At 43.2% G+C, this 25,466-nt stretch overlaps 1 protein-coding gene across 1 annotated transcript; it reads right to left on the reverse strand.

Annotated features, from left to right (window-relative positions):
* Nucleotides 1–875: 875 nt before the first annotated feature.
* On the reverse strand, nucleotides 876–17,156 carry LOC124004113 (procathepsin L-like). Its single transcript, XM_046312908.1, has 6 exons — nucleotides 17,031–17,156; nucleotides 9,772–9,894; nucleotides 2,766–2,987; nucleotides 2,044–2,209; nucleotides 1,330–1,429; nucleotides 876–972 (listed from the first exon to the last, which is right to left on the reverse strand). Exons 1-6 carry the CDS (start codon nucleotides 17,154–17,156, stop codon nucleotides 876–878), a joined length of 834 nt encoding a protein of 277 aa, XP_046168864.1.
* Nucleotides 17,157–25,466: the final 8,310 nt, after the last annotated feature.

Genomic DNA, 25,466 nt, shown 5'->3' on the forward strand with positions numbered 1-25,466 from the left:
CCTGGCTGTGAATGAATTTTATTATAAGTGTGCTCTTAATCAAACTAAAAGCTTTGAGTCTTCTTGGGTATGACGCTACAAGCTTGGTACACCTGTATTTGGTTTCCCCCATTATTCTCTGCAGATCCTCTCAAGCTCTGTCATGTTGGATCGGGAGCGTCGCTGCACAGCTATTTTCAGGCCTCTCCAGAGATGTTATATCGGGTTCAAGTCCGGGCTCTGGTTGGGCCACACAAGGACATTCAGAGACTTGTTCCGAAGCCACTCCTGCGTTGTCTTGGATGTGTGCTTAGCGTTGTTGACCTGTTGGAAGGTAAACATTTGCAAACGCCGTCCATTTAAGAATGATGGGGGGCCACTGTGTTCTTGGTGACCTTCAAAGCTACAGAAATGTTGATACCCTTCCCCAGATCTGTGCCTCAATAAAAATCCTGATTCGGAGCTCTACGGACAATTCCTTCAACCTCATGGCTTGGTTTTTGCTCTGACATGCACTGTCAACTGTGGGATCTTAGACAGGTATGTGCCTGTCCAATCAATTGAATTGACCACAGATGTACTCCAATCCAGGTGTAGAAACATCTCACGAATGATTAATGGAAACAGGATGCACCTGAGATCATTTTTGAGTCTTATAGAAAAGGGTCTGAATAATTATGTTTTTTATTGATAATACATTTTTAAACATTTTAAAAAACATGTTTATACTTTGTAATTTCCGGGTATTGTGTGTAGATTGGTGAGAACACAAAAATGTAATACATTTTAGAATAAGTCTGTAACGTAACAAAACGTTGAAAAAGTCAAGGGGTCTGAATTTCTTCTGAATGCACTGTATCTCTAGCTAGGATTCCAAGTGTGTCAACATGCATAAATCACATAATAGGGTAGACTGGGCGTCTGGCAATACCACACTGGTTGTATCCTCTGGCCATGAGAATGTACCCGTTTCTTCCCCAACCAGTACCCCAGCTGCAAAACCAATGGAGAAATTAAAGAATACTTAGTACTGAGAGTGTGTGTACGTTTACATTAGATATTTATATGACGTGTGAATAGAACTAAAACCCATTACAACCTGGTAGTATGATTGAATTTGGAACTTCTTCAAAAAATAAAAAATATAATAGGATTATTTTCCTGGATGAGTAATGCGTAAACGGTGTCCTTTTTACAACAAAAATAGTTGAATTGTCAAATTAATGATTATTTATTTAATTAATAATTAATTATGATGAGTTCGACTGTGTTTTCTGCATCAAAAATGTTGCCTTATGTCATTAATATTGAGTTGTTGGATGGCTTTATACTTTGAAAGTAAACACTGACCTGTTTTTCACAATCCAGTAGTCCAGGTAAGAACTACCATACCCGACAGCCAGTACGGCATGGTTAGTTCTTGTTGAACAGTCTGGCTCGTAGAGGACTCCTAAAGAAGAAACACTACAAGAGTTCATGTGCAATTCATATGTATTAATTTACTATTTAATAGGGGTAATGGTAACACTTTACTTAAAGCATCCAGGTATAATGCATTATGCAGTTATAATGCATTGTGAATTGTCATGATGATGATGACCCCTTTACATTATAATAATTTCATAGTGATACGGGCTAAATAACCAGTTCAAAATGTATATATAACATATAATGATATAATATAAATATATTATATATCAATATAATATAAATGTTATAAAGACTCATACATGGTTATAACAAGTTATGCCTGGATTCTTCAAGTAAAGTGTTTCCAAACTCATTTTTCAATGTGTCTCTATGTGTAAAGTATTAGTTCTGTCACTATGACCATTCACTGGTATTGATAAGATTAGGGCTATTATCTCTTCTTACCTATTTGTTGCTTAATGGTTCCCACCTAAAATTGTCGTAATACGTTTGCTGAAGAGTCCACGCAGTGAAGTCGAACTACTACAATCTCAGAAGAGATCATCTATTACCTCTTCTTGGAGAGCGTACTCTTGACATGGATGTATATGTATACTTGTTCACATCTAGTCATAGGTGTGACACCGAGCTCACCATCTTTGTAGAACTTGAAGGAGGGATGTGTGCCGTTCACAGACACAGCGATAGGGCCAACCTCATACAAAGTGTCTCGAAACACTTTTTCATCCAGAGAAGGAACTCTGTTGAAGCCCTTGCACCAGGCTTCCTTTGTTGCATTCTGGTATTCACAAGGGCCCACCTGAAAACAGTTTATTATGACAATCTCAAGCTTTACAGTGAGCTTTTCACTCATCTATTCTATGTTCTTTCCAAAATTCCCACTTTTTACAGAAATATCAGTTGGAGGATTCCTGGTTTTATGGTTATTCCTGAACAGTGAACAGAACTAAACAAAACAAACGTGACGCTATATAACAAGAGTGCTGAAACAGGCAACTACACAGACAATAACCCACCAAATACCCAATGAATATGGCTACCTAAACATGGTCCCCAATCAGAGACAATGATATACAGCTGCCTCTGATTGAGAACCAATCCAGGCAACCATAGACATATAAACACCTACACAAGGAAACCCATAAACATACAAAAAACCCTAGACAATAGAAAAAACTACACAAACCACCCTTGTCACACCCTGACCTAACCAAATAATAAAGAAAACAAAGATAACTAAGGTCAGGGCATGACACCCTCCTGATTCCAAGAACCTTGGATTTCTGGAAAACCTGAGAATTTGGGGGAAAGTTACCAGAATTTTGCAACCCAAATGGTAACATATTGTATTGTACCTCTGCAGTGTAAGGATATTTCCTCTCGGACATAATCCCATGATCTGAGACGTAACTAAAACACCTCATGGCCAAGCCACCGTCACAGCCATTATCGTGATAGTCTCCACTGCAGTCCACCAGGTTCTGCTCACTCAGAGGCAACAGTGTGCCTGTCTGCTTGAACAACTGGCCCTCCAGGGCTCCGACGGCAGCAAATGCATAGCAAGATCCACAAGAACCCTAGATCAAATAAAATAGTTGTCATATCAACTGTTTTGCTTTGAAGTTATTGCCTAGACGTAAATGCCTAGCAAGTTCCACAATGCCGCTAGATAAAATACCCATTTTATGGCTAGAGTCTCCCGCCCGTCCGGAGCTGCTAGAGTCTCCCGCCCGTCCGGAGCTGCTAGAGTCTCCCGCCCGTCCGGAGCTGCTAGAGTCTCCCGCCCGTCCGGAGCTGTTAGAGTCGCCAGTCTGCCAGGATCCGCCAGAGCCGCCAGTCTGCCAGGATCCGCCAGAGCCGCCAATCAGCCGCCAGATCAAAAAAGCAAGAGATAAGAACAAAAATAAATAAAGAGCAGCAGTAAATTACAATAGCGGGGCTATATACAGGGGGTAACGGTACAGAGTCAATGTGTCAATGTGCGGGGGCACCGCTGTTGAGGTAGTTTAAGTAATTATGTACATGTAGGTAGAGCTATTAAAGTGGCTATGCATAGATAATAACAGAGAGTAGCAGCAGCCATTTAGCTATTCGGGAGTCTTATGGCTTGGGGGTAGCAGCTATTTAGGTGCCTCTTGGACCTAGACTTGGCGCTCCGGTATCGCTTGCTGTGCGGTAGCAGAGAGAACAGTCTATGGGCCACTGGGGTGGCTGGAGTCTATAGAGGTCCTGGATGGCAGGAAGCTTGGCCCCGGTGATGTACTGGGCCGTTTGCACTACGCTCTTGCAGTTGGAGGCCGAGCAGATGGCATACCAGGAAGTGATTGCAACCATTCATGATGCTCTTGATTGTGCAGCTGTAAAACTTTTTGAAGATGTGAGGAACCATGCCAAATCTTTTCAATCCACTGAAGGGGAATAGGTTTTGTCGTGCCCTCTTCACGACTGTATTGGTGTGTTTGAACCATGTTAGTTTGTTGGTGATGTGGACACCAAGGAACTTGAAGCTCGCAACCTGCTCCACTAAAACCCCATCGATGGGAATGGGGGCGTACTCGTTTCTCGTTTTCCTGTAGTCCACAATCATCTCCTTTGTCTTGATCACGTTGATGGAGAGGTTGTTATTCTTGCACCACACAGTCAGTTCTCTGACCTCCTCCCTATAGGCTGTCTCGTCATTGTCGGTGATCAGGCCTACCACTATTGTGTCATCAGCAAACTTAATGATGGTTTTGAAGTTGTGCCTAGCCATGCAATCATGAGTGAAGAGGATGGGACTGAGTACGCACCCCTGAGGGCCCCCATGTTGAGGATCAGCATGGCGGATGTGTTGTTACCTACCCTTACCACTTGGGGGGCGGCCCGTCAGGAAGTCCAGGATGCAGTTGCAGAGGCAGGTGTTTAGTCCCAGAGATTTAGCTTAGTGATGAGCTTTGAGGGCACTATGGTGTTGAACGCTGAGCTGTAGTCAATGAATAGCATTCTCACCTCAGTGTTCCTTTTGTCCAGGTGGGAAAGGGCAGTGTGGAGTGCAATAGAGATTGCATCATCTGTGGATCTGTTGGTGCGGTATGCAAATTGGAGTGGGTCAAGGGTTTCTGGGATAATGTTGTTGTTTTGAGCCATGACCAGCCTTTCAAGGCATTTCATGGCTACAGACATGAGCGCTACGGGTAGTCATTTAGGCAGGTTACCTTAGTGTTCTTCTGCACAGGGTCTTCTGTGGTCTGTTTGACACATGTTGGTATTACAGACTCGGACAGGGAGAGGTTGAAAATGTCGGTGAAGACACTTGCCAGTTGGTTAGCGCATGCTCGGAGTACACGTCCTGGTAATCCGTCTGGCCCAGCGGCCTTGTGAATGATGACCTGTTTAACGGTCTTACTCACATCGGCTGTGGAGAGTGTGATCACACAGTCGTCCGGAACAGCTGATGCTCTCATGCATGTTTTAGTGTTACTTGCCTCGAAGCGAGCAAAGAAGTTATTTAGCTCATCTGGTAGGCTCGTGTCACTAGGCAGCTCTCGGCTGTGCTTCCTTTTGAAGTCTGTAATAGATTGCAAGCCCTGCTACATCCAACGAGCATCGGAGCCGGTGTAGTATGATTCGATCTCAGTCCTGTATTGACACTTTGCCTGTTTGATGGTTCGTTGGAGGGCATAGCATTTCTTATAAGCTTCTGGGTTAGGGCCAGTTTGCGCTGTTCTGTGAAGGGAGTAGTACACATCGTTGTATGGGATCTTCAGTTTCTTTCTCACATGGAATAACCTTCATTGCTCAGAACACGAATAGACTGATGAGTTTCAGAAGAAAGATATTTGTTTTTGGACATTTTTAGCCTCTAATCAAACCCACAAATGCTGATACTCAACTAGTCTAAAGAAGGCCAGTTGTATTGCTTCAGCTACAATAGTCATTTACAACAATAACAATGTCTACACTGTGATCAATTTGATGTTATTTTAATGGATATGCTTTCTTTCAAAAACAAGGACATTTCTAAGTGGCCCCAACCTTTTGAACGGTAGTGTACATGCTTTCAGTCCCATTTATTTTCCAGCGATTGAACGTTAGCTAGCAGAACGGAAGGCAAGGGCAGATTAGCCACTCGTCGCCTGATCCTCACACGGCATCCTGATCTCTTTCCTCGAAACCTACGTTTCCTTTTCCAGCGAATCACAGGGATCTGGACCTTGTCGGGTGTCTGTAGTATATCCCTCACGTCCGACTCATTGAAGAAGAACTTATCCAATTTGAGGTGAGTAAATCCCAGTTCAGGTGTCCAGAAGCTCTTTTCAGTCTTAAGAAAGAGTAGCAGCAACATTATGTACCAAACAAATTACAAACAACGCGAAAAAACTAACGAAATAGCATGGTTGGTTAAGAGCCGATAAGACGGCAGCCCTCCCATCTGGCGCCATCTTGCTACTTGAGGCTGTAATCGCTGCCAAAGGTGCTTCTACAAAGTACTAAGTAAAGGGTCGGAGTGTGGTGTCAGGAAAATAACCTCACACTCAACGTCAACAAAACTAAGGAGATGATTGTGGACTTCAGGAAACAGCAGAGGGAACACCACCCTATCCACATCGATGGAAAAGTAGTGGAGAGGGTAGCTAGTTTTAAGTTCCTCGGCATACACATCACAGACAAACTGAATTGGTCCACTCACACTGACAGCGTCGTGAAGAAGGCGCAGCAGCTCCTATTCAACCTCAGGAGGCTGAAGAAATTCGGCTTGTCACCAAAAGCACTCACAAACTTCTACAGATGCACAATCGAGAGCATCCTGGCGGGCTGTATCACCGCCTGGTACGGCAACTGCTCCGCCCTCAACCGTAAGGCTCTCCAGAGGGTAGTGAGGACTGCACAACGCATCACCGGGGCAAACTACCTGCCCTCCAGGACACCTACACCACCCGTTGTTACAGGAAGGCCATAAAGATCATCAAGGACATCAACCACCCGAACCACTGCCTGTTCACCCCGCTATCATCCAGAAGGCGAGGTCAGTACAGGTGCATCAAAGCTGGGACCGAGAGACTGAAAAACAGATTCTATCTCAAGGCCATCAGACTGTTAAACAGCCACCACTAACATTGAGTGGCTGCTGCCAACACACTGTCATTGACACTGACCCAACTCCAGCCATTTTAATAATGGGAATTGATGGGAAATTATGTAAATATATCACTAGCCACTTTAAACAATGCTACCTTATATAATGTTACTTACCCTACATTATTCATCTCATATGCATATGTATATACTGTACTCTACATCATCGACTGCATCCTTATGTAACACATGTATCACTAGCCACTTTAACTATGCCACTTTGTTTACTTTGTCTACACACTCATCTCATATGTATATACTGTACTCGATACCATCTACTGTATGCTGCTCTGTACCATCACTCATTCATATATCCTCATGTACATGTTCCTTATCCCCTTACACTGTGTATAAGACAGTAGTTTTGGAATTGTTAGTTAGATTACTTGTTGGTTATCACTGCATTGTCGGAACTAGAAGCACAAGCATTTCGCTACACTCGCATTTACAATTTGATTTGATTTGATTTGATTTGAATACTTAGGCAAATTAAATATTTTTTATTTTTATTTTTAATAAATTAGAAAACATTTCTGAAAAACAGTTTTTGCTTTGAAATTATAGGGTATTATGGGCAGATTGATGAAGGGGAAAAAATGATGTAATCAGTTTTAGAACAAGGCTGTAACGTAATAAAATGTGGAAAAATACTTTTCTGGTCTGAATACTTTTTGAATGCACTGGGGATATATATTATTATTTATTTATTTTTGTGCCTGTTTTGCATGTTATGTATATATATATTACCGAGGTAATAAAGATGGTCTCTTTTATGCTTTCTATAGTAAGGCAGCTCCAAAATTCAGGTGTTTCAGCCTAGCTCTGGGCTCTCTGTAGAGGTGGGGCAGGCTGCGGAAATTACGAGCATAGCAGTTGGTAATGTTCTCTAGTTGCGCCGTGATTTGCTTAGTGTTCTGCCACTCATGGGGACTCTGCGTCACCGCAAAATCTACAGGGAGGGCTCAAAAATTCAAGCCTCTTGGGTGCATCCTCAGGGCCTGTTTGGCCCTATCCGGGTGTATCGTCGGACGGGGCCACAGTGTCTCCCGACCCCTCCTGTCTCAGCCTCCAGTAGTTATGCTGCAGTAGTTTATGTGTCAGGGGCTAGGGTCAAACTGTTATATCTGGAGAATTTCCCCTGTTATCCAGTGTCCTGTGTGAATTTAAGCATGCTCTCTCTAATTCTTTCTTTCTCTCTCTCGGATAACCTGAGCCCTAGGAAAATGCCTCAGGACTACCTGACCTGATGACTCCTTGCTGTCCCCAGTCCACCTGATTATTATTATTTGACCTTGCTGGTCCTCTATGAACATTTGAACATCTTGGCCACGTTCTGTTGTAATCTCCACCCGGCACAGCCAGAAGAGGATTGGCCACCCCTCATAGCCTGGTTCCTCTCTAGGTTTCTTCCTAGTTTCTGGCCTTTCTAGGGAGTTTTTCCTAGCCACTGTGCTTCTACATCTGCATTGCTTGCATTTTTGGATTTTAGGCTGGATTTTTGTACAGGACATTGAGATATCAGCTGATGTAAGAAGGGCTTTATAAATAAATGTGATTTGATCATGAATCAAGTCGACAATCTACTGGCAAATCCTTTTCAATACGTGTCTTATGAAGAGAAATTATGACGAGAAATTATAGATAAAACGTATCGTTGCTCATCGGCCATTGGACATAAACATTTCACAACAACTTGGAAATCTCAAATTCAAGAATGAGTGGTTTGGAAGGAATCAGTGGCTAACTGCAAGCCTGCTATTCAGTGTAGTGGATGTCCAAGTCTTGGTTAAAGGGTCTCTTTTCCAAGTTTAAAAAGAGAAATATTCAACATTGGCCATGTTGTCAATCCAAGCATGACTTCTGCCGATTTCACAACAACTGGAAACTCGGATCTGGGAAATCTCAGACTTCAGTGAGTGGGAACTCTGAGAAAACGAGCTCAGACTGGGAAAATATATCTTGAATGGTCATCCAACTTGGTATTCCAAGTTGGGGGTTCAGGCCTCTTTCTAGAGCTCCGAACTGAAGATCACTAACGTCATGATTCGAACTTGTTTTTTTCAGAGTTCCAGTTGTCTTGAAAGCACCATAAATCCAGAGAATGACAGACTTTGATGACAAAGTGACAAAGTTTGACCACGAAGGACCGCCACACGACCTTCCTGTTCATGTGAGCACAGCACAACAAGGTGAGTCCAAAAATGTATTGTATGTTGCTGCAAAAATTATGTAATATGCCAGGGAGATATGTATACTGTAGCTACGAAAGTAATACTATGTGTATGTTGTGTAGTAAGCTGTTAGAGGCCCATGTGCGTCACCCTAATAATTTCGTCCCCTTTCCCCTCATAATTTAGCCTTCTTTTCTGACTTGGTGGTGCACATGTAGCTTATAGCCTGTTTTAGAGAAATGTCATCATCAAATATTGTAAGACCTTTCATTGTCTACGGTTCTGGCTTGGTGTACAGGGAGAATACCTAGCCTAGCTCTCTCAGTAATGTCTTTGTTTGTACATCTCAATTGTCAGTAGAAACCACATTCGTTTAAGCAAGCCAGCCATATCAGCTATGTTATTTTAAAAGGCAGTAAATGAGGCTGAATTAAGTGTTTCGTTGACAGACAAGACTCCATTTCAGCCAGATGTAACAGTAGTAAAGTGTTGGGACACCTTTATGTAGGCCCTAACCATTTGCCACCATTATAGTCCAATTAATGTATTGATGAGTGTTGTGCAGTGGCTTTGCTGGCATGCATAAACATTTTTTGGGGCGAGTTCGCACCACCAAAATTACATTCTAAAATCTCCACTGTCTACAATACAGCATACAGTATTTCCCACAACATTACCTAGCCTTGCTGAAGCAAACTCACATCTAATGTCTTCAATGGGAGAAACAGGTAGGCCTACTATTTACCTCTGAAGTGATAACATTTCAAGTTAAGTTAAATCTCACACAACTCAGTTTTGGAAAATTCTGACTTTATTGCAAAAATAATCCTATTTACACATTTTAATCAATTTTGGCACTAGCTTTTTTGTTCATAAGTACTATCTATGCCACATAGGCCTTTTTCAAGCAGATAAATCGTTTTCTTTAATATTAAGTTGTAAAATACTGAACTTCCCCTTTATCTGGGACGTAAAACAATCTGTAAAAGCTGCTCTCTTTCCTATTTATATTTCTTAAATGCATGTTTCATGCTGATCCAATTGCTGATCCAATTACAATTGTCGGTTGTCTTACCATGTCTCCAAATTGGTTAATTCCCAGGGTGAAGGTGTGCTTTCCTATTTCTGCCTCCAGGTTGTGTTGACGGATGAGGCGTTGGTTTGTCTCCCAGATCATCCTTCTGAAGCCCTCATCCACCTGAGAATGACAAGCCAAAGGCCCCACAAGTTATTGACATCATGATTAATCTCTATGGGGCAAATTGTAACACAAGAGTGATATGCACATGCTAGACTTCCACATAAGTGATATTTTCACCCAGCGAGCACACTTGGTTCCTTGGAAGTTGTGGGAACGTACATTTTTGGTTTCCCATTGGTTCTGGGAATGAAGGCATGCATTTCCTGACTGGTAAAACTGAATGTTTTTTAAGATTTTGAGAACAGAAGTGAACATTAGATAAATGATAGCATAGTTTTGTTTGAAAACATCTATTTTTATATTCAAATGTTGGAACTAGGTTCTACAGTTTGAACCCCTGCTGTCTCTGCTTCAGGTCCTAAGCTACAGACAGTTATATTTGGGTTTCATTTTAGGCAGGGGGGGAAGGGTATGATCATTGAGAGCTTATAGGAAATGTTCTGTTAAAGTAAGGAAATATTAAGACAATTCTTGTCAATTATATGCATATTCTAGCATCTTGTCCTGACAAAATAGCCCGTTTACTTTGGGTACGTTATTTTTCCAAAAATGAAAATAGTGCCCCCTAGATTCAACAGGTTAAATGTGCTGAGAATGTTTCAAAGCCAAGCAAATATCCTGCTCCATTCCCAGACCGTTGTGGTTCTCAGAACATTATGTCCTAGATGGACACAAAATTTGACTGAAAGCTGCAATATGGAACTTTTTGGGTGATCCAACCAAATTCACATGGAGTTATAGATCTGTTATTCTCATTGAAAGTCTAAATCAAATCAAATCAAATCAAATCCAATTTTATTTGTCACATACACATGGTTAGCAGATGTTAATGCGAGTGTAGCGAAATGCTTGTGCTTCTAGTTCCGACAATGCAGTGATAACCAACAAGTAATCTAACTAACAATTCCAAAACTACTGTCTTATACACAGTGTAAGGGGATAAGGAACATGTACATGAGGATATATGAATGAGTGATGGTACAGAGCAGCATACAGTAGATGGTATCGAGTACAGTATATACATATGAGATGAGTGTGTAGACAAAGTAAACAAAGTGGCATAGTTAAAGTGGCTAGTGATAAATGTGTTACATAAGGATGCAGTCGATGATGTAGAGTACAGTATATACATATGCATATGAGATGAATAATGTAGGGTAAGTAACATTATATAAGGTAGCATTGTTTAAAGTGGCTAGTGATATATTTACATAATTTCCCATCAATTCCCATTATTAAAATGGCTGGAGTTGGGTCAGTGTCAATGACAGTGTGTTGGCAGCAGCCACTCAATGTTAGTGGTGGCTGTTTAACAGTCTGATGGCCTTGAGATAGAATCTGTTTTTCAGTCTCTCGGTCCCAGCTTTGATGCACCTGTACTGACCTCGCCTTCTGGATGATAGCGGGGTGAACAGGCAGTGGTTCGGGTGGTTGATGTCCTTGATGATCTTTATGGCCTTCCTGTAACAACGGGTGGTGTAGGTGTCCTGGAGGGCAGGTAGTTTGCCCCCGGTGATGCGTTGTGCAGTCCTCACTACCCTCTGGAGAGCCTTACGGTTGAGGGCGGAGCAGTTGCCGTACCAGGCGGTGATACAGCCCGCCAGGATGCTCTCGATTGTGCATCTGTAGAAGTTTGTGAGTGCTTTTGGTGACAAGCCGAATTTCTTCAGCCTCCTGAGGTTGAATAGGCGCTGCTGCGCCTTCTTCACGACACTGTCAGTGTGAGTGGACCAATTCAGTTTGTCTGTGATGTGTATGCCGAGGAACTTAAAACTAGCTACCCTCTCCACTACTGTTCCATCGATGTGGATAGGGGGTGTTCCCTCTGCTGTTTCCTGAAGTCCACAATCATCTCCTTAGTTTTGTTGACGTTGAGTGTGAGGTTATTTTCCTGACACCACACTCCGAGGGCCCTCACCTCCTCCCTGTAGGCCGTCTCGTCGTTGTTGGTAATCAAGCCTACCACTGTTGTGTCGTCCGCAAACTTGATGATTGAGTTGGAGGCGTGCGTGGCCACGCAGTCGTGGGTGAACAGGGAGTACAGGAGAGGGCTCAGAACGCACCCTTGTGGGGCCCCGTGTTGAGGATCAGCGGGAAGGAGATGTTGTTGCCTACCCTCACCACCTGGGGGCGGCCCGTCAGGAAGTCCAGTACCCAGTTGCACAGGGCGGGGTCGAGACCCAGGGTCTCGAGCTTGATGACGAGCTTGGAGGGTACTATGGTGTTGAATGCCGAGCTGTAGTCGATGAACAGCATTCTCACATAGGTATTCCTCTTGTCCAGGTGGGTTAGGGCAGTGTGCAGTGTGGTTGAGATTGCATCGTCTGTGGACCTATTTGGGCGGTAAGCAAATTGGAGTGGGTCTAGGGCAGGGGTGTCAAAGTCAAATGGACGGAGGGCCAAATAAAAAATTTAGCTACAAGCCGAGGGCCGGACTGTTCGAATGTTCATTGAAAATTTTTTAAATGACGCATATAGTCTAGTGAACCTAATTGAACCTACTGAAAACCTAACAAATATATTCCAATATGATCAGATAAATAAAGCAATATTTTCTTATGGCTCTGTCAGTAATCTTTAATTTTCAACAGACACAAAAGACAAATTTCCTTTATATAAAAATCCCCATAACATGAACATTAAATGAAAGAAACCGGTATTCAAGGCACCATCAGTAGCCTATATTTTCTATTTTAGCAAAAGTGGGCTAAATTTACTTCAAAGAAAAAAACAATAATAGCAATTTTCTATCATCCACTCAACTGAAATATTTTAAAATATAATTGGATTGAAATACAATAAAATAAAGTGCAAAAATCTATTAATCAAAAACAACACTTTGTTTAAGGAGAAGTAACATGCAGTGAAAACAAATATTAAACTTTAACTTTTAAACTTGAACTGAGTAAAAACTCTAAATATGTGATTGCACAGTAATGTTCACTTGTTTGAGGTTGAGGGTGATACTTGGTGGTGTCCCATCTTTTCCACAAGTTCATCAATGTTCGGGGTAAGGCTCTGAGCTGAGGAAATCCTCAGAATTGAGTGGAGGTGTTCAGCAGTAAGTCGACTTCTGTGTGATGTTTTGTTCAAGTTCATCAAAGAAAACAGTTGTTCACACAGGTATGTGCTGCCAAACATAGACAACGTTTGAGCAGCCTGGATGCGCAGCTGGGGCATTGTGTCGGGGAGGAAACGGGCGAACTCCGCAGCACCCACTGCCGCACAGTTTGGTTTTAAATGCCTTCACTGTACTGTACATATCAGAGATGACACGATCCCGACCCTGCAGCTGCAAGTTCATTGCATTCAGATGACTCGTAATGTCACACAGAAAAGCCATTTCACACAGAAACATTTCGTCTCGGAGTTGTGTTGTGTCTTTCCCTTTGCTGTCCAAGAACAGACAAATCTCCTCACGAAGCTCGAAACATCTTTGAAGCACCTTTCCCTGGCTTAGCCATCGCACCTCTGTGTGATAAGGCAAATCACCATGCTCCGTTTCTAACTCCGTCAGAAATGCCTTGAACTGGCGGTGATTCAAACCTTTGGCTCTGATAAAGTTAACTGTGCGCGTGATGATGCTCATTACATGCTCCATTTTCAAGGCTTTACCGCACAACGCTTCCTGGTGTATGATACAATGATAAGCTGTCAGCTCACCTGTCGCGTTTTCCTCTTGCATCTTTTCCCGTATCTTCGTCACCAGTCCGCTCCTGTGTTCACACATCGCAGGTGCTCCGTCGGAAAATCCCCCTCCGTAAATGGCCGGGCTGATTTAGCGATCTCTTCTGCCAAAATAAAACTGGCCTTGACAGCAGCCTGGCCTTGTGATTTGGCTTTTTTGAACAGAGCCTGTCGAGATTTGAGGCCTCGTTTTAATTCCTCTGCCTTTTGTAGCCTTTGTTCCATGTCCATATTCTTGTTTTTGTCCGCGTGTTTCGTTTCATAATGTCGTCTCAGATTATACTCTTTCAGTACCGCCACACTTTCTCCACACAGAAGACACACAGGTTTTCCAGCTACCTCCGTGAACAAATACTCCGACTCCCACCTTGTTTGAAACCCCCGGTTCTCAGTGTCCACCTTCCGTTTTGCCATTTTTGATGGGTATCTGAAAGTTAATTTTACTGTGATGCTGACAACTGCTGTGCCAATAAATATTGAAATGAAGCAGCCTACTGCTCGGTGCGTCACCGTTGCATTGTGGGAAATGTAGTATTGGTGCGTGTAAAAGATCTGCGGGCTGCCGGCTTGCTGCGGTCTGCGGGCCGGTTCTAATAACAAATCAAGATCATCCCAGGGGCCGTAAAAAACCTTCTCGCGGGCCGGATGTGGCCCGCGGGCGTTGACTCTGACATATGTGGTCTAGGGTGTCAGGTAGGGTGGAGGTGATATGGTCCTTGACTAGTCTCTCAAAGCACTTCATGATGACGGAAGTGAGTGCTACGGGGCGGTAGTCGTTTAGCTCAGTTACCTTAGCTTTCTTGGGAACAGGAACAATCGTGGCCCTCTTGAAGCATGTGGGAACAGCAGACTGGTATAGGGATTGATTGAATATGTCCGTAAACACACCGGCCAGCTGGTCTGCGCATGCTCTGAGGGCGCGGCTGGGGATGCCGTCTGGGCCTGCAGCCTTGCGAGGGTTAACACGTTTAAATGTCTTACTCACCTCGGCTGCAGTGAAGGAGAGACCGCATGTTTCCGTTGCAGGCCGTGTCAGTGGCACTGTATTGTCCTCAAAGCGGGCAAAAAAGTTATTTAGTCTGCCTGGGAGCAAGACATCCTGGTCCGTGACTGGGCTGGATTTCATCTTGTAGTCCGTGATTGACTGTAGACCCTGCCACATGCCTCTTGTGTCTGAGCCATTGAATTGAGATTCCACTTTGTCTCTGTACTGACGCTTAGCTTGTTTAATAGCCTTGCGGAGGGAATAGCTGCACTGTTTGTATTCAGTCATGTTGCCAGACACCTTGCCCTGATTAAAAGCAGTGGTTCGCGCTTTCAGTTTCACGCGAATGCTGCCATCAATCCACGGTTTCTGGTTAGGGAATGTTTTTATCGTTGCTATGGGAACGACATCTTCGACGCACGTTCTAATGAACTCGCACACCGAATCAGCGTATTCGTCAATATTCCCATCTGACGCAATACGAAACATGTCCCAGTCCACGTGATGGAAGCAGTCTTGGAGTGTAGAGTCAGCTTGGTCTGACCAGCGTTGGACAGACCTCAGCGTGGGAGCCTCTTGTTTTAATTTCTGCCTGTAGGCAGGGATCAGCAAAATGGAGTCGTGGTCAGCTTTTCCGAAAGGGGGCGGGGCAGGGCCTTATATGCGTCGCGGAAGTTAGAGTAACAATGATCCAAGGTTTTACCACCCCTGGTTGCGCAATCGATATGCTGATAAAATTTAGGGAGTCTTGTTTTCAGATTGGCTTTGTTAAAATCCCCAGCTACAATGAATGCAGCCTCCGGATAAATGTTTTCCAGTTTGCAAAGAGTTAAATAAAGTTTGTTCAGAGCCATCGATGTGTCTGCTTGGGGGGGATATATACGGCTGTGATTATAATCGAAGAGAATTCTCTTGGAAGATAATGCGGTCTACATTTGATTGTGAGGAATTCTAAATCAGGTGAACAGAAGGATTTGAGTTCCTGTATGTTTCCTTCATCACACCATGTCCCGTTAGTCATGAGGCATACGCCCCCGCCACTCTTCTTACCAGAGAGATGTTTGTTTCTGTCGGCGCGATGCGTGGAGAAACCCGTTGGCTGCACCGCCCTGGATAGCGTCTTCCCAGTAAGCCATGTTTCCGTAAAGCAGAGAACGTTGCAGTCTCTGATGTCCCTCTGGAATGCCACCCTTGCTCGGATTTCATCAACCTTGTTGTCGAGAGACTGGACATTGGCAAGAAGAATACTGGGAAGTGGTGCGCGATGTGCCCTTTTTCGGAGTCTGACCAGAACACCGCCGCGTTTTTCTCTTTTTCGGAGTCGTTTCCTTGGGTCGCTGCATGCGATCCATTCCGTTGTCCTGTTTGTAAGGCAGAACACAGGATCCGCGTCGCGGAAAACATATTCTTGGTCGTACTGATGGTGAGTTGACGCTGATCTTATATTCAGTAGTTCTTCTCGACTGTATGTAATGAAACCTAAGATGACCTGGGGTACTAATGTAAGAAATAACACGTAAAAAAACAAAAAACTGCATAGTTTCCTAGGAACGCGAAGCGAGGCGGCCATCTCAGTCGGCGCCGGAAGTCTAAGAAGCTGTATATATGTTCTATGTGTGCTATTTCTATGCTTCACTATCTTAAATATAATTTTTGCTTTTGGTTTTGTACACCAGCTTCAAACAGCTGAAAATACAATATTTTTGGTTATATTTCACAGAGGTTTAGATGGTACAATGATCATCTACACTATACTTGCTTGTTTTGTCACACAAACTACCTGCCCTCCAGGACACGTACAGCACCCGATGTCACAGGAAGGCCAAAAAGATCATCAAGGACAACAACCACCCGAGCCAATGCCTGTGCACCCTGCTACCATCCAGAAGGTGATGTCAGTACAGGTGCATCAAAGCTGGGTCCGAGAGACTGAAAAACAGCTTCTATTTCAAGGTCATCACTAACACAGAGCAGTTGCTGCCTACATACAGGCTCGGAATCATTGGCCACTTTAATAAATGGATCCCCAGTCACTTTAAATAATGTTTACATATCTTACATTACTAATCTCATATGTATATACTGTATTTTATACCATCTATTGCATCTTGCCTATGCCTCTCGGTCATAATTCATCAATATATTTAGGTGTACATAATCTTATTCCATCCATTTAGATTTTTGTGTATTAGGTAGTTGTTGTGGAATTGTTAGATTACTTGTTAAATATTACTGCACTGTCAGAACTAGAAGCACAAGCATTTCGCTACACTTGCATTAACATCTGGTTACCATGTGCATGTGATCAATACAATTTGATTTGATTTGTTTGGATTTTAAACAGAATTTAGGCAAACTATTACAATTTTAGCAACCAGGAAATTGCAGCGCAATCTCTGGGTAATGCATATTTAAGTGAAAGTTAGGATGAACTCATACAGTATGACTGGCGTCAAGTAACCTTGGAATACTGTTTGCTGTGTTGGGTTTTCCACTCCTCCCAGATGCCATCCAGCTCAGTGCTCAGTGGTTGTTTGACAGAGGACACCACTGCACACAGTGCCATTAGTATGAGTTTCATCTGCATCCTGCACACACAAACACACACACACAAACACAGTTAGCATTTACACTTACATTTCTCTATCATTTGTAAACGTGAATAGTTTTTTAAGTAAGTAAAAAAATATATATGGGGAATATGAAAGTAATGTAGCGGAATTTCATGATCACTAATTCTCATGAAATATGCATACAGTACATTTGCACAAATCACAAAGCCATTTTGTTCATGAGCATATTGATTTTATTTTGAAAAATCATTCAAAAGGTAATATTTCTACAGAGCAGATTTGGCATACAATTTTAAAGAAAATGTTACCTTGGGAGGTAGATATATCATATATTATACAAAAATCTATAATAGGCAAAGGAATACATTTAAGAATCATCACACCAAAAGTGGTGAATATCTCTGCCTACATGTACATATTACCTCAATTACCTCGACTAACCGGTGCCCCCTCTGTACACCCCGCAATTGACTGCTGCTCTTTAATGATTTGTTATTCAATCTCCACTTTTTTTGTTGTATTTTCTTAAAACTGCGTTGTTGGTTAAGGGCTTGTAAGTAAGCATTTCACTGTATAGCCCAAATCAAATTTGATTTGATTTGAATGCAATTGTTATTTACTGCTGCTCAATTTAATGATTTGTTATTCAATCTTCTACTTTTTTACATCGAATATGTTGTATTTTCTTAAAACTTATTGACACCCTTGATAAAAATGAGCAAATTGGTTATTGTTTGCTATTTGGAATAAAAAAAAAAAAACTCTAATAAGTACTTGTAAGATAGCAGAGTAATCATTTCACTGTTTGAAGGTCTGTAACTTTATAGTTTTTAAGCACCTGTTGTTTGCTGACGTAGGCGGGCGTTACATACGTTCATAGACAAATCAAAAGAACAAGTTTGATTTGATTTGAAATATGCACACAGTACATTTGTGTACAGTACAAGAATTTGAGATGTTTGACTTGGAGTAGCCTGTACTCAATTTAGGGAACCAAGCCTGAATTTAGTTTAAATCATCATCACTATAAAGGTTTCTATCCAGTGTGGTGGGACAAGGTACAGGACGGCAGGCAGGCTCAAGGTCAGGGCAGGCAGAGGGTAATAATCCAGTGTGGTGGGACAAGGTACAGGATGGCAGGCAGGCTCAGGGTCAGGGCAGGCAGAGGTCAATAATCCAGTGTGGTGGGACAAAGTACAGGACGGCAGGCAGGCTCAGGGTCAGGGCAGGCAGAGGTCAATAATCCAGTGTGGTGGGACAAAGTACAGGACGGCAGGCAGGCTCAGGGTCAGGGCAGGCAGAGGTCATTAATCCAGTGTGGTGGGACAAAGTACAGGACGGCAGGCAGGCTCAGGGTCAGGGCAGGCAGAGGTCAATAATCCAGTGTGGTGGGACAAGGTACAGGACGGCAGGCAGGCTCAGGGTCAGGGCAGGCAGAGGTCAATAATCCAGTGTGGTGGGACAAAGGACGTACAGGACGGTGTGGTGGGACAGGCAGGCTCAGGGCCAGGGCAGGCAGAGGTCAATAATCCAGTGTGGTGGGACAAGGTACAGGACGGCAGGCAGGCTCAGGGTCAGGGCAGGCAGAGGTCAATAATCCAGTGTGGTGGGACAAAGTACAGGACGGCAGGCAGGCTCAGGGTCAGGGCAGGCAGAGGTCAATAATCCAGTGTGGTGGGACAAGGTACAGGACGGCAGGCAGGCTCAGGGTCAGGGCAGGCAGAGGTCAATAATCCAGTGTGGTGGGACAAAGTACAGGACGGCAGGCAGGCTCAGGGTCAGGGCAGGCAGAGGTCAATAATCCAGTGTGGTGGGACAAGATACAGAACGGCAGGCAGGCTCAGGGTCGGGGCAGGCAGAGGGTAATAATCCAGTGTGGTGTGACAAGGTACAGGACATCAGGCAGGCTCAGGGTCAGCACAGGCAGAATGGTCAAAACCGGGAAAACTAGAAAACAGGAACTTTAGAAAATACAGGATCAAGTGGAAAAACGCTGGTAGGCTTGACAAACAAAACGAACTGGCGACAAACAAACAGAGAACACAGGTATAAATACACAGGAGATAATGAGGGGAGATGGGAGACACCTGGTGGGGGGTGGAGACAAGCACAAAGACAGATGAAACAGATCATAGTGTGACAAAAGTACATGAACGTTATGTTTCAATTCCCTCTCTAATCCCCCACCTGCTGAAAGCACTGCAGATGTCAAAGAGCTAATAGAACTAATTATAAACCCATGAATGTTCCAGTAACTTACACATAGACTTTGCCCAAAAGGCGCTACCCCCTCTATTATTTCCGTCTTTGAGCTCATAACTGTAAGTCAGCAACAAACCTAAATGCGTATGTAAAACCTGACATTTTTTCACACAAAACAAATCGGTTACTTTCATTGTCTCGTCCCTTGCATCCAGGCTAAGAAAATCAATTTCAATCTCCATAAAATGCGGGTATGTTTAGCGGTAAACCAATTTGTGTTTGATGGTATAGTTTCTATCCTTAGACCAATATACATCCACTCTAGATTTTTGTAAAATGTGTGTGTGTGTGTGCATGTGTGTGTGTGCGTCTGGGTGTGAGTAATGCTACAAGCACAGTACAGTCTTTGGGGATTCGCTAACTCATGTGTTCCAGTTTATTATGTTACTGACACTATTTAAAGTCATTGTAGGCCATAAACAGGAGTCTTCAATGTGTCAACACTACATGATTTTTCAAAAAATGTTACGCTTGCTTTACCTATCAAAAGAACAGCCTACTCCCATAAGACACAATAGTTGTCAGAATAAATAAAGTCAAGATACAAGGATTTCACATACAGTATAAACATTTGTCTTACATTTATGGAACTCGTATTAGGGACAATGAAATATCAAACAATTTATACAAATGTTGGAAGACTGTTGACACAACACTCAATTACACTAGGTATGACATTGCCCTGGACAATTCAGTCAGCTTTGATAACTTTAACAAGTCTGTTTATCTTTTCTCTTATCCAAAATGGCCACCTCCATCAACTCCTTGGCCTTCCGGTTGTCAAAAAGCTTTATGTACGTACCAGGTCTTCCCCTTAGGAAGTGCTTTGGACTCTCATCTGAAAAAGTGTGTGTATATACAGTATGAGACTCTGAACACACAACCAGGTCAGAAGGACTGTTCTGGTGTTCTGGAGCCAGGCGGGTAATTGCCTCTCGGCTCCAAAATATGACATCCTTCTTCTTCACGCTTCAGTGAGTTTTGCCTGCCTTCGCTTTTCCTGCAGCTGCACAGGTCATCTGAAAACCCTCGCACGGTGCATGGGACCCTTCGTTTCTGTCCGTTTCCTCACAGTCTGCACAGATTACTTTAATGGATGCGGACAGCCCTTGACACTACGTGGTTTTAATTGTGTTTGGATTGGCTTCATGTTTAGACTGTGAAGATGAGAGGTGAGAGAGCCTCATTCTACTAAGATCCATCTGCTGTGGTGGAAAAACATTACCTGAACCTTCTTGGTGAGACGGGGGTAACGCAGTCATAAGCATGTCATAAGAGTTATAAGCAGTTATACACTTTACAAAAAAAGGTTCTAAAAGGGTTCTTCGGCTGTTCCCTTAGGAGAAGGCAGGATCCTTTCTGGTTCCAGGTATAACCCTTTTGGGTTGCATGTAGAACCCTCTGTGGGAAGGTGTCTATATTAGGAGGCATATCAGAGGCAACTCCTGCTGAGAATGAGCCGTTCCTAATATGGAGACTGTAGTGGAGGATTCTCACACATTGTCTTGCTGACAGTCAGCTATGCCCTACAGGAAGTTAAGCCCTTTGGGCCAGCTGGCAAACTCACTCAGCTCACCAGCCCTCTAGCACTAATGGAGCATCAGGGAAGCTCAATGTCAGCCGGAGGTCGCAGGCCATTATCAATCATTGTTCAATACTGGTGTATATAAAATAGTATTTCCTTCCACATTTTGTGCCAAATTTCTGCAGACTCTATCATTAATTGGCAAATGCTTACCGTAGAGTTGGTTTTGTATATTGCAAGGTGGTAGACCGCATCAAAACACACACACACACACACACACACACACACACACACACACACACACACACACACACACACACACACACACACACACACACACACACACACACACACACACACACACACACACACACACACACACACACACACACAAAGTCATACACACCAACCAACCAAGCGCTGACTCCCTGGGAGACCCCCTCTGATGTTTTTTAGGAACGTCTCCATCCTCCCAGCATGCAACAGTGTCCAGAGCAATAGTTTCAAAGGCACGACAACGTGTGAAACAATACATCTCATATCTCACACGTCCTCCCGTGCCATTCTTCTCCTGTGTGTGTGTGTGTGTGTGTGTGTGTGTGTGTGTGTGTGTGTGTGTGTGTGTGTGTGTGTGTGTGTGTGTGTGTGTGTGTGTGTGTGTGTGTGTGTGTGTGTGTGTGTGTGTGTGTGTGTGTGTGTGTGTGTGTGTGTGTGTGTGTGTGTGTGTGTGTGTGTGTGTGTGTGTGTATTCAAACTCCTGTGTCATCGCTTGTAGGATCGCTTGTGTGTTTCGACACAGCGATCAGTCAGTCACGTTGGCAACTGCACACTGCCTATCGTGGGTGGGAACAATCATACTGTTAGAATTCTGCACACGTCTCCCGTATTAAGAACCAAGTGGTTTTGATGGCACCAGTTTTGACAGACATGCTGAGTAAATACAGCTTCAGCTCGGTTATCTCCCAGGAGTACCGATTACAAACTGTAGAGTTGGACAAGGTTGCATTCCAAATAGGTTTAGGCCCCGTATGGGCCCTAGTCGACAGTAGTGTACTAAAATTGGAATAGGTGACATTTGGGACACACCCCAAGGGCTCCACTTTACATATAGTCTTCATAAAACATTTACAGCACTTCCATATGGAAACCCCTAAAGGAGATTACAAAAAATGTATAATAAGTTGCATGTGTGTGAATTCATTAAAGTGAGCACAAAATAGTGTTGGTGTTGGACTGCACACGGTTAACATTTCATGCTAATTAGCATCCCTGGTGTATTGGTGCATCTGTCTTGTACTGTGACAGCGAAGTTGCTTTTTATTGATTTGGGGCACCATCAAAGGATGTCCAATACGATCGCCATATTACAGAGCTAATAGCCATGACGTTAAAGGCAGAGTCCTTCATTTGTTTTTCAGTCAAATGGCAGCTATGCCATCACTTGTTTTTGGTAGAAGCTGGAGAAATGTAACCCCTCTCCAATTCATAGATGGAACTATGGATTCAAGGACTGTTAGTCCATGAGATCTCCCCTAAAAAGTTTTAACGTGTTTTTAACCTTTAGGGGAGAGTGGGGTAAGTCGAGCACTTTTCTTTTCAGCATTAAATATAGTATTCGTTCTTACATATATATCTACATATATTTCAGGATGTTGTTTATCCCTGGAAATAATCTGTTTTGAATATATACCTTGTCCAAAAAAAAAATTCTCTTGGCACAACATACCAAGTTGACCCACAGGGCAGGGTAAGTTAAGCCACCAAAAATGTTTGTACTTAATAATAAAATATTACCACAACTTTTTAAAAAACATTTCAATCCTTCTTTCCCAAAGACAATTAAACACAATCACAATAGTTTTTTTTGTCTTTGAATCAATTTATGCATCTTTTAGAACAGGCTTAACCCCTTTTTAAGCACTTTTAACATAGGCCAGGCCTCATATCCCAACGATAATGCTGTATTACGCCTGGGAAGAAAACACTTCAATTTGCTCAACCACTGCCACAAGGATGCACTTTCATGCTAGTGTAACAGTATAGCTTCTGTCCCTCTCCTCGCCCCTACTTGGGCTCAAACCATGGACCCTCTGCACACAGACAACAGCCACCCTCGAAGCATCGTTACCCATTGCTCCACAAAAGCCGCAGCCCTTGCCGAGCAAGGGAAACCACTTCTTCAAGGTCTCAGAGCGAGTGACGTCACCGATTGAAACGCTATTAGGGCACACCACCGCTAACTAGCTAGCCTTTTCACATCGGTTACACTAGGTTTAGAACCTCATATTGAAGCTCATAGAGACTCCCGGGCTCCTGAATGGCGTTGCTGTCATTTCACTAAATCTCAGTGCTAGAGGTGTCACTACAGACCCTGGTTCAATTCCAGGCTGTATCACAACTGGCTGTGATTGGGAGTCCCATAGGGCGGTGCACAATTGGCCCAGCATCGTCCGGATTAGGGTTTGGCCAGGGTAGGCCAAACACTGTTGCCTAGTTAAATAAAAGAGACCAAAACTATAGAACAATCTTAAAATTATCCACTTTGGTTTAGATAAAAGCATCTTGAAACCTTACATATGTGTAAGTGATTTTCACTGTTAATTGTATTATGTATTGCTGTAATATCATTGATTTATGTGATTGTTTTCTGTGACACTGATACTAATTACTGATATTGATCTCTTTTGTCAAAAGGTCGCTGTCCTTTCCGTCAGTATATGCCCAGCAAGCCAGCAAAGTATGGCATCAAGATATAGGTGGCCTGTGACGCACAATCCAGCTACGCTTGGAAGATGCAAGTCTACACAGGGAAGCTGACCAATGGAGGCCCAGAGAAGAACCATGGCATGCGGGTTGTGCTTGATGTGACAGATGGACTCAGGGGGCACAACGTCACATGTGACAATTCTTCACCTCTTATGAACTCAGCCAGCAGCTCCTGAAGAGGAAGATCACCATTGTTGGCACAGTTAGAAAGAACAAGCCTGAGCTCCCCCCTGGACTCCTTGCAACAAGAGGGAGAGAGGCCTTCTCATCAAAGTTTGCCTTCACCCCCACCACCACTCTAGTTTCCTACCTCCCAAAGAGGAACAAGAATGTGGTCCTCCTGAGCACACTGCACAAAACAGCTGAGATCAGTGATCGTGAAGACAGGAAACCAGCCATCATCCTGGACTGCAAGCACAACAAAGGAGGCGTGGACAAGGTGATTGGAACTTACAGCTGCAGAAGGATGACTGCCCACTGGCACCTGGTCCTCTTCCATAACATCATTGATGTGTTCTCATACAATGCCTTCATGATAAGGAACAAGGTCAACCCTACCTGGATGCCTGAGAAGCGGAACAAAAAGTGTTCCTGGAGCAGCTGGGAAAGGCACTTGTAACCCCATACATTCAAAGAAGGGAGCGCCTCCCCCACACAGCAGCCTATGCAGCGCTTGTGAAAGCTGTTCAAGGGGATGAATCTTGTCCTGATCCACCTGAGCCTGCAGCTGGGGTAGGCAAGAGGAGGAGATGCCAATTATTTCCCCCAAAGTGCTGCACATGTAAGATATACATCTGCAAAGTCCATGCACACACACTTGCATACTGTCCTACATGTGCTAATTAGAGTTGATTGATTTATGTTCTTCATGTTTTTGTTTTGTATTTATTATCTTATTTTATTCTTATTTATTGTTGTTGTTTATACACCTTGTGGGTGGGGCAATGGTTAAAAAATTGGGAGAAGACTAGTATTTTGTAGTTGAATTCCTCAATGTACAGTATATAAGAACATATCACTAAGTTGCCAAAAGAGTTCAAGGCTGTTATTGTTTCCCTTCAATAAAATGCATTCAAAACTAATTTCTGCACATTTCAGCTACTTTCTTAGGCTATACAAGTGCTATTTCTTGCTAAAAATATATGTTTACACCTATGCAGTACCTTTAGCATTAATAATAATAAACCTCAACTTTAGTCAAGAAAATAATTATGTCAGGTGTGTTGTAATAAAAACGAGTGGTGTCCACTGATGAAATGCAGTCGTTTTGCATTGTGAAGAGGGAAACCCCAGATATTCACAAAGGTTGTGATGAATGACAGGTTGTTTCTTCATGCAAAATAGATTTGGGGTTTAAAATTTTATTTAGCTGCTTTGTTTTAGGGGTTTAGTGAAGGCAGGTAATTTTTGACCCTTGGGACAAGGTGAGTATACTGAATGTAAAGACTACACAAGGGTTAACTAGATAAGTCAGTCAAGAATCAATTCTTATTTACAATGAGGGCCTACCCCAGCCAAACCCGGACAACGCTGGGCCAAATCTGCGCTGCCCTGTGGGACTCCCAATCACGGCCAGATGTGATACAGCCTGGATTTGAAACAGGGACTGTAGTAACACCTCTTGCACTGAGATACAGTGCACTACTGCTGGACAAAGCACAACTGCTGGACAATTCTGCCATCTGTTGGCAGACCATGAGAGTCAAATGACTGACTGGAACTCAATCCAAGCCGTCCTAGTAGTGTTAAGGAATTGTCTTGTTTACAACTA

This window comes from Oncorhynchus gorbuscha, linkage group LG18 (assembly GCF_021184085.1).
Source record: "Oncorhynchus gorbuscha isolate QuinsamMale2020 ecotype Even-year linkage group LG18, OgorEven_v1.0, whole genome shotgun sequence".
Lineage (NCBI taxonomy): Eukaryota > Metazoa > Chordata > Actinopteri > Salmoniformes > Salmonidae > Oncorhynchus > Oncorhynchus gorbuscha.

Bases quoted from the DNA above. Each gene is read 5' to 3' on its own strand.
- LOC124004113 (XM_046312908.1), bottom strand. From the start codon at position 17,156: ATGCAGATGAAACTCATACTAATGGCACTGTGTGCAGTGGTGTCCTCT. The intron at 9,895-17,030 runs GTTACTTGACGC...TGTCATTCTCAG, and splicing joins ACAGCAAACAGTATTCCAAG to GTGGATGAGGGCTTCAGAAG. The intron at 1,430-2,043 runs GTGAGCTCGGTG...TTTCTTCTTTAG, and splicing joins CTTCAAGTTCTACAAAGATG to GAGTCCTCTACGAGCCAGAC.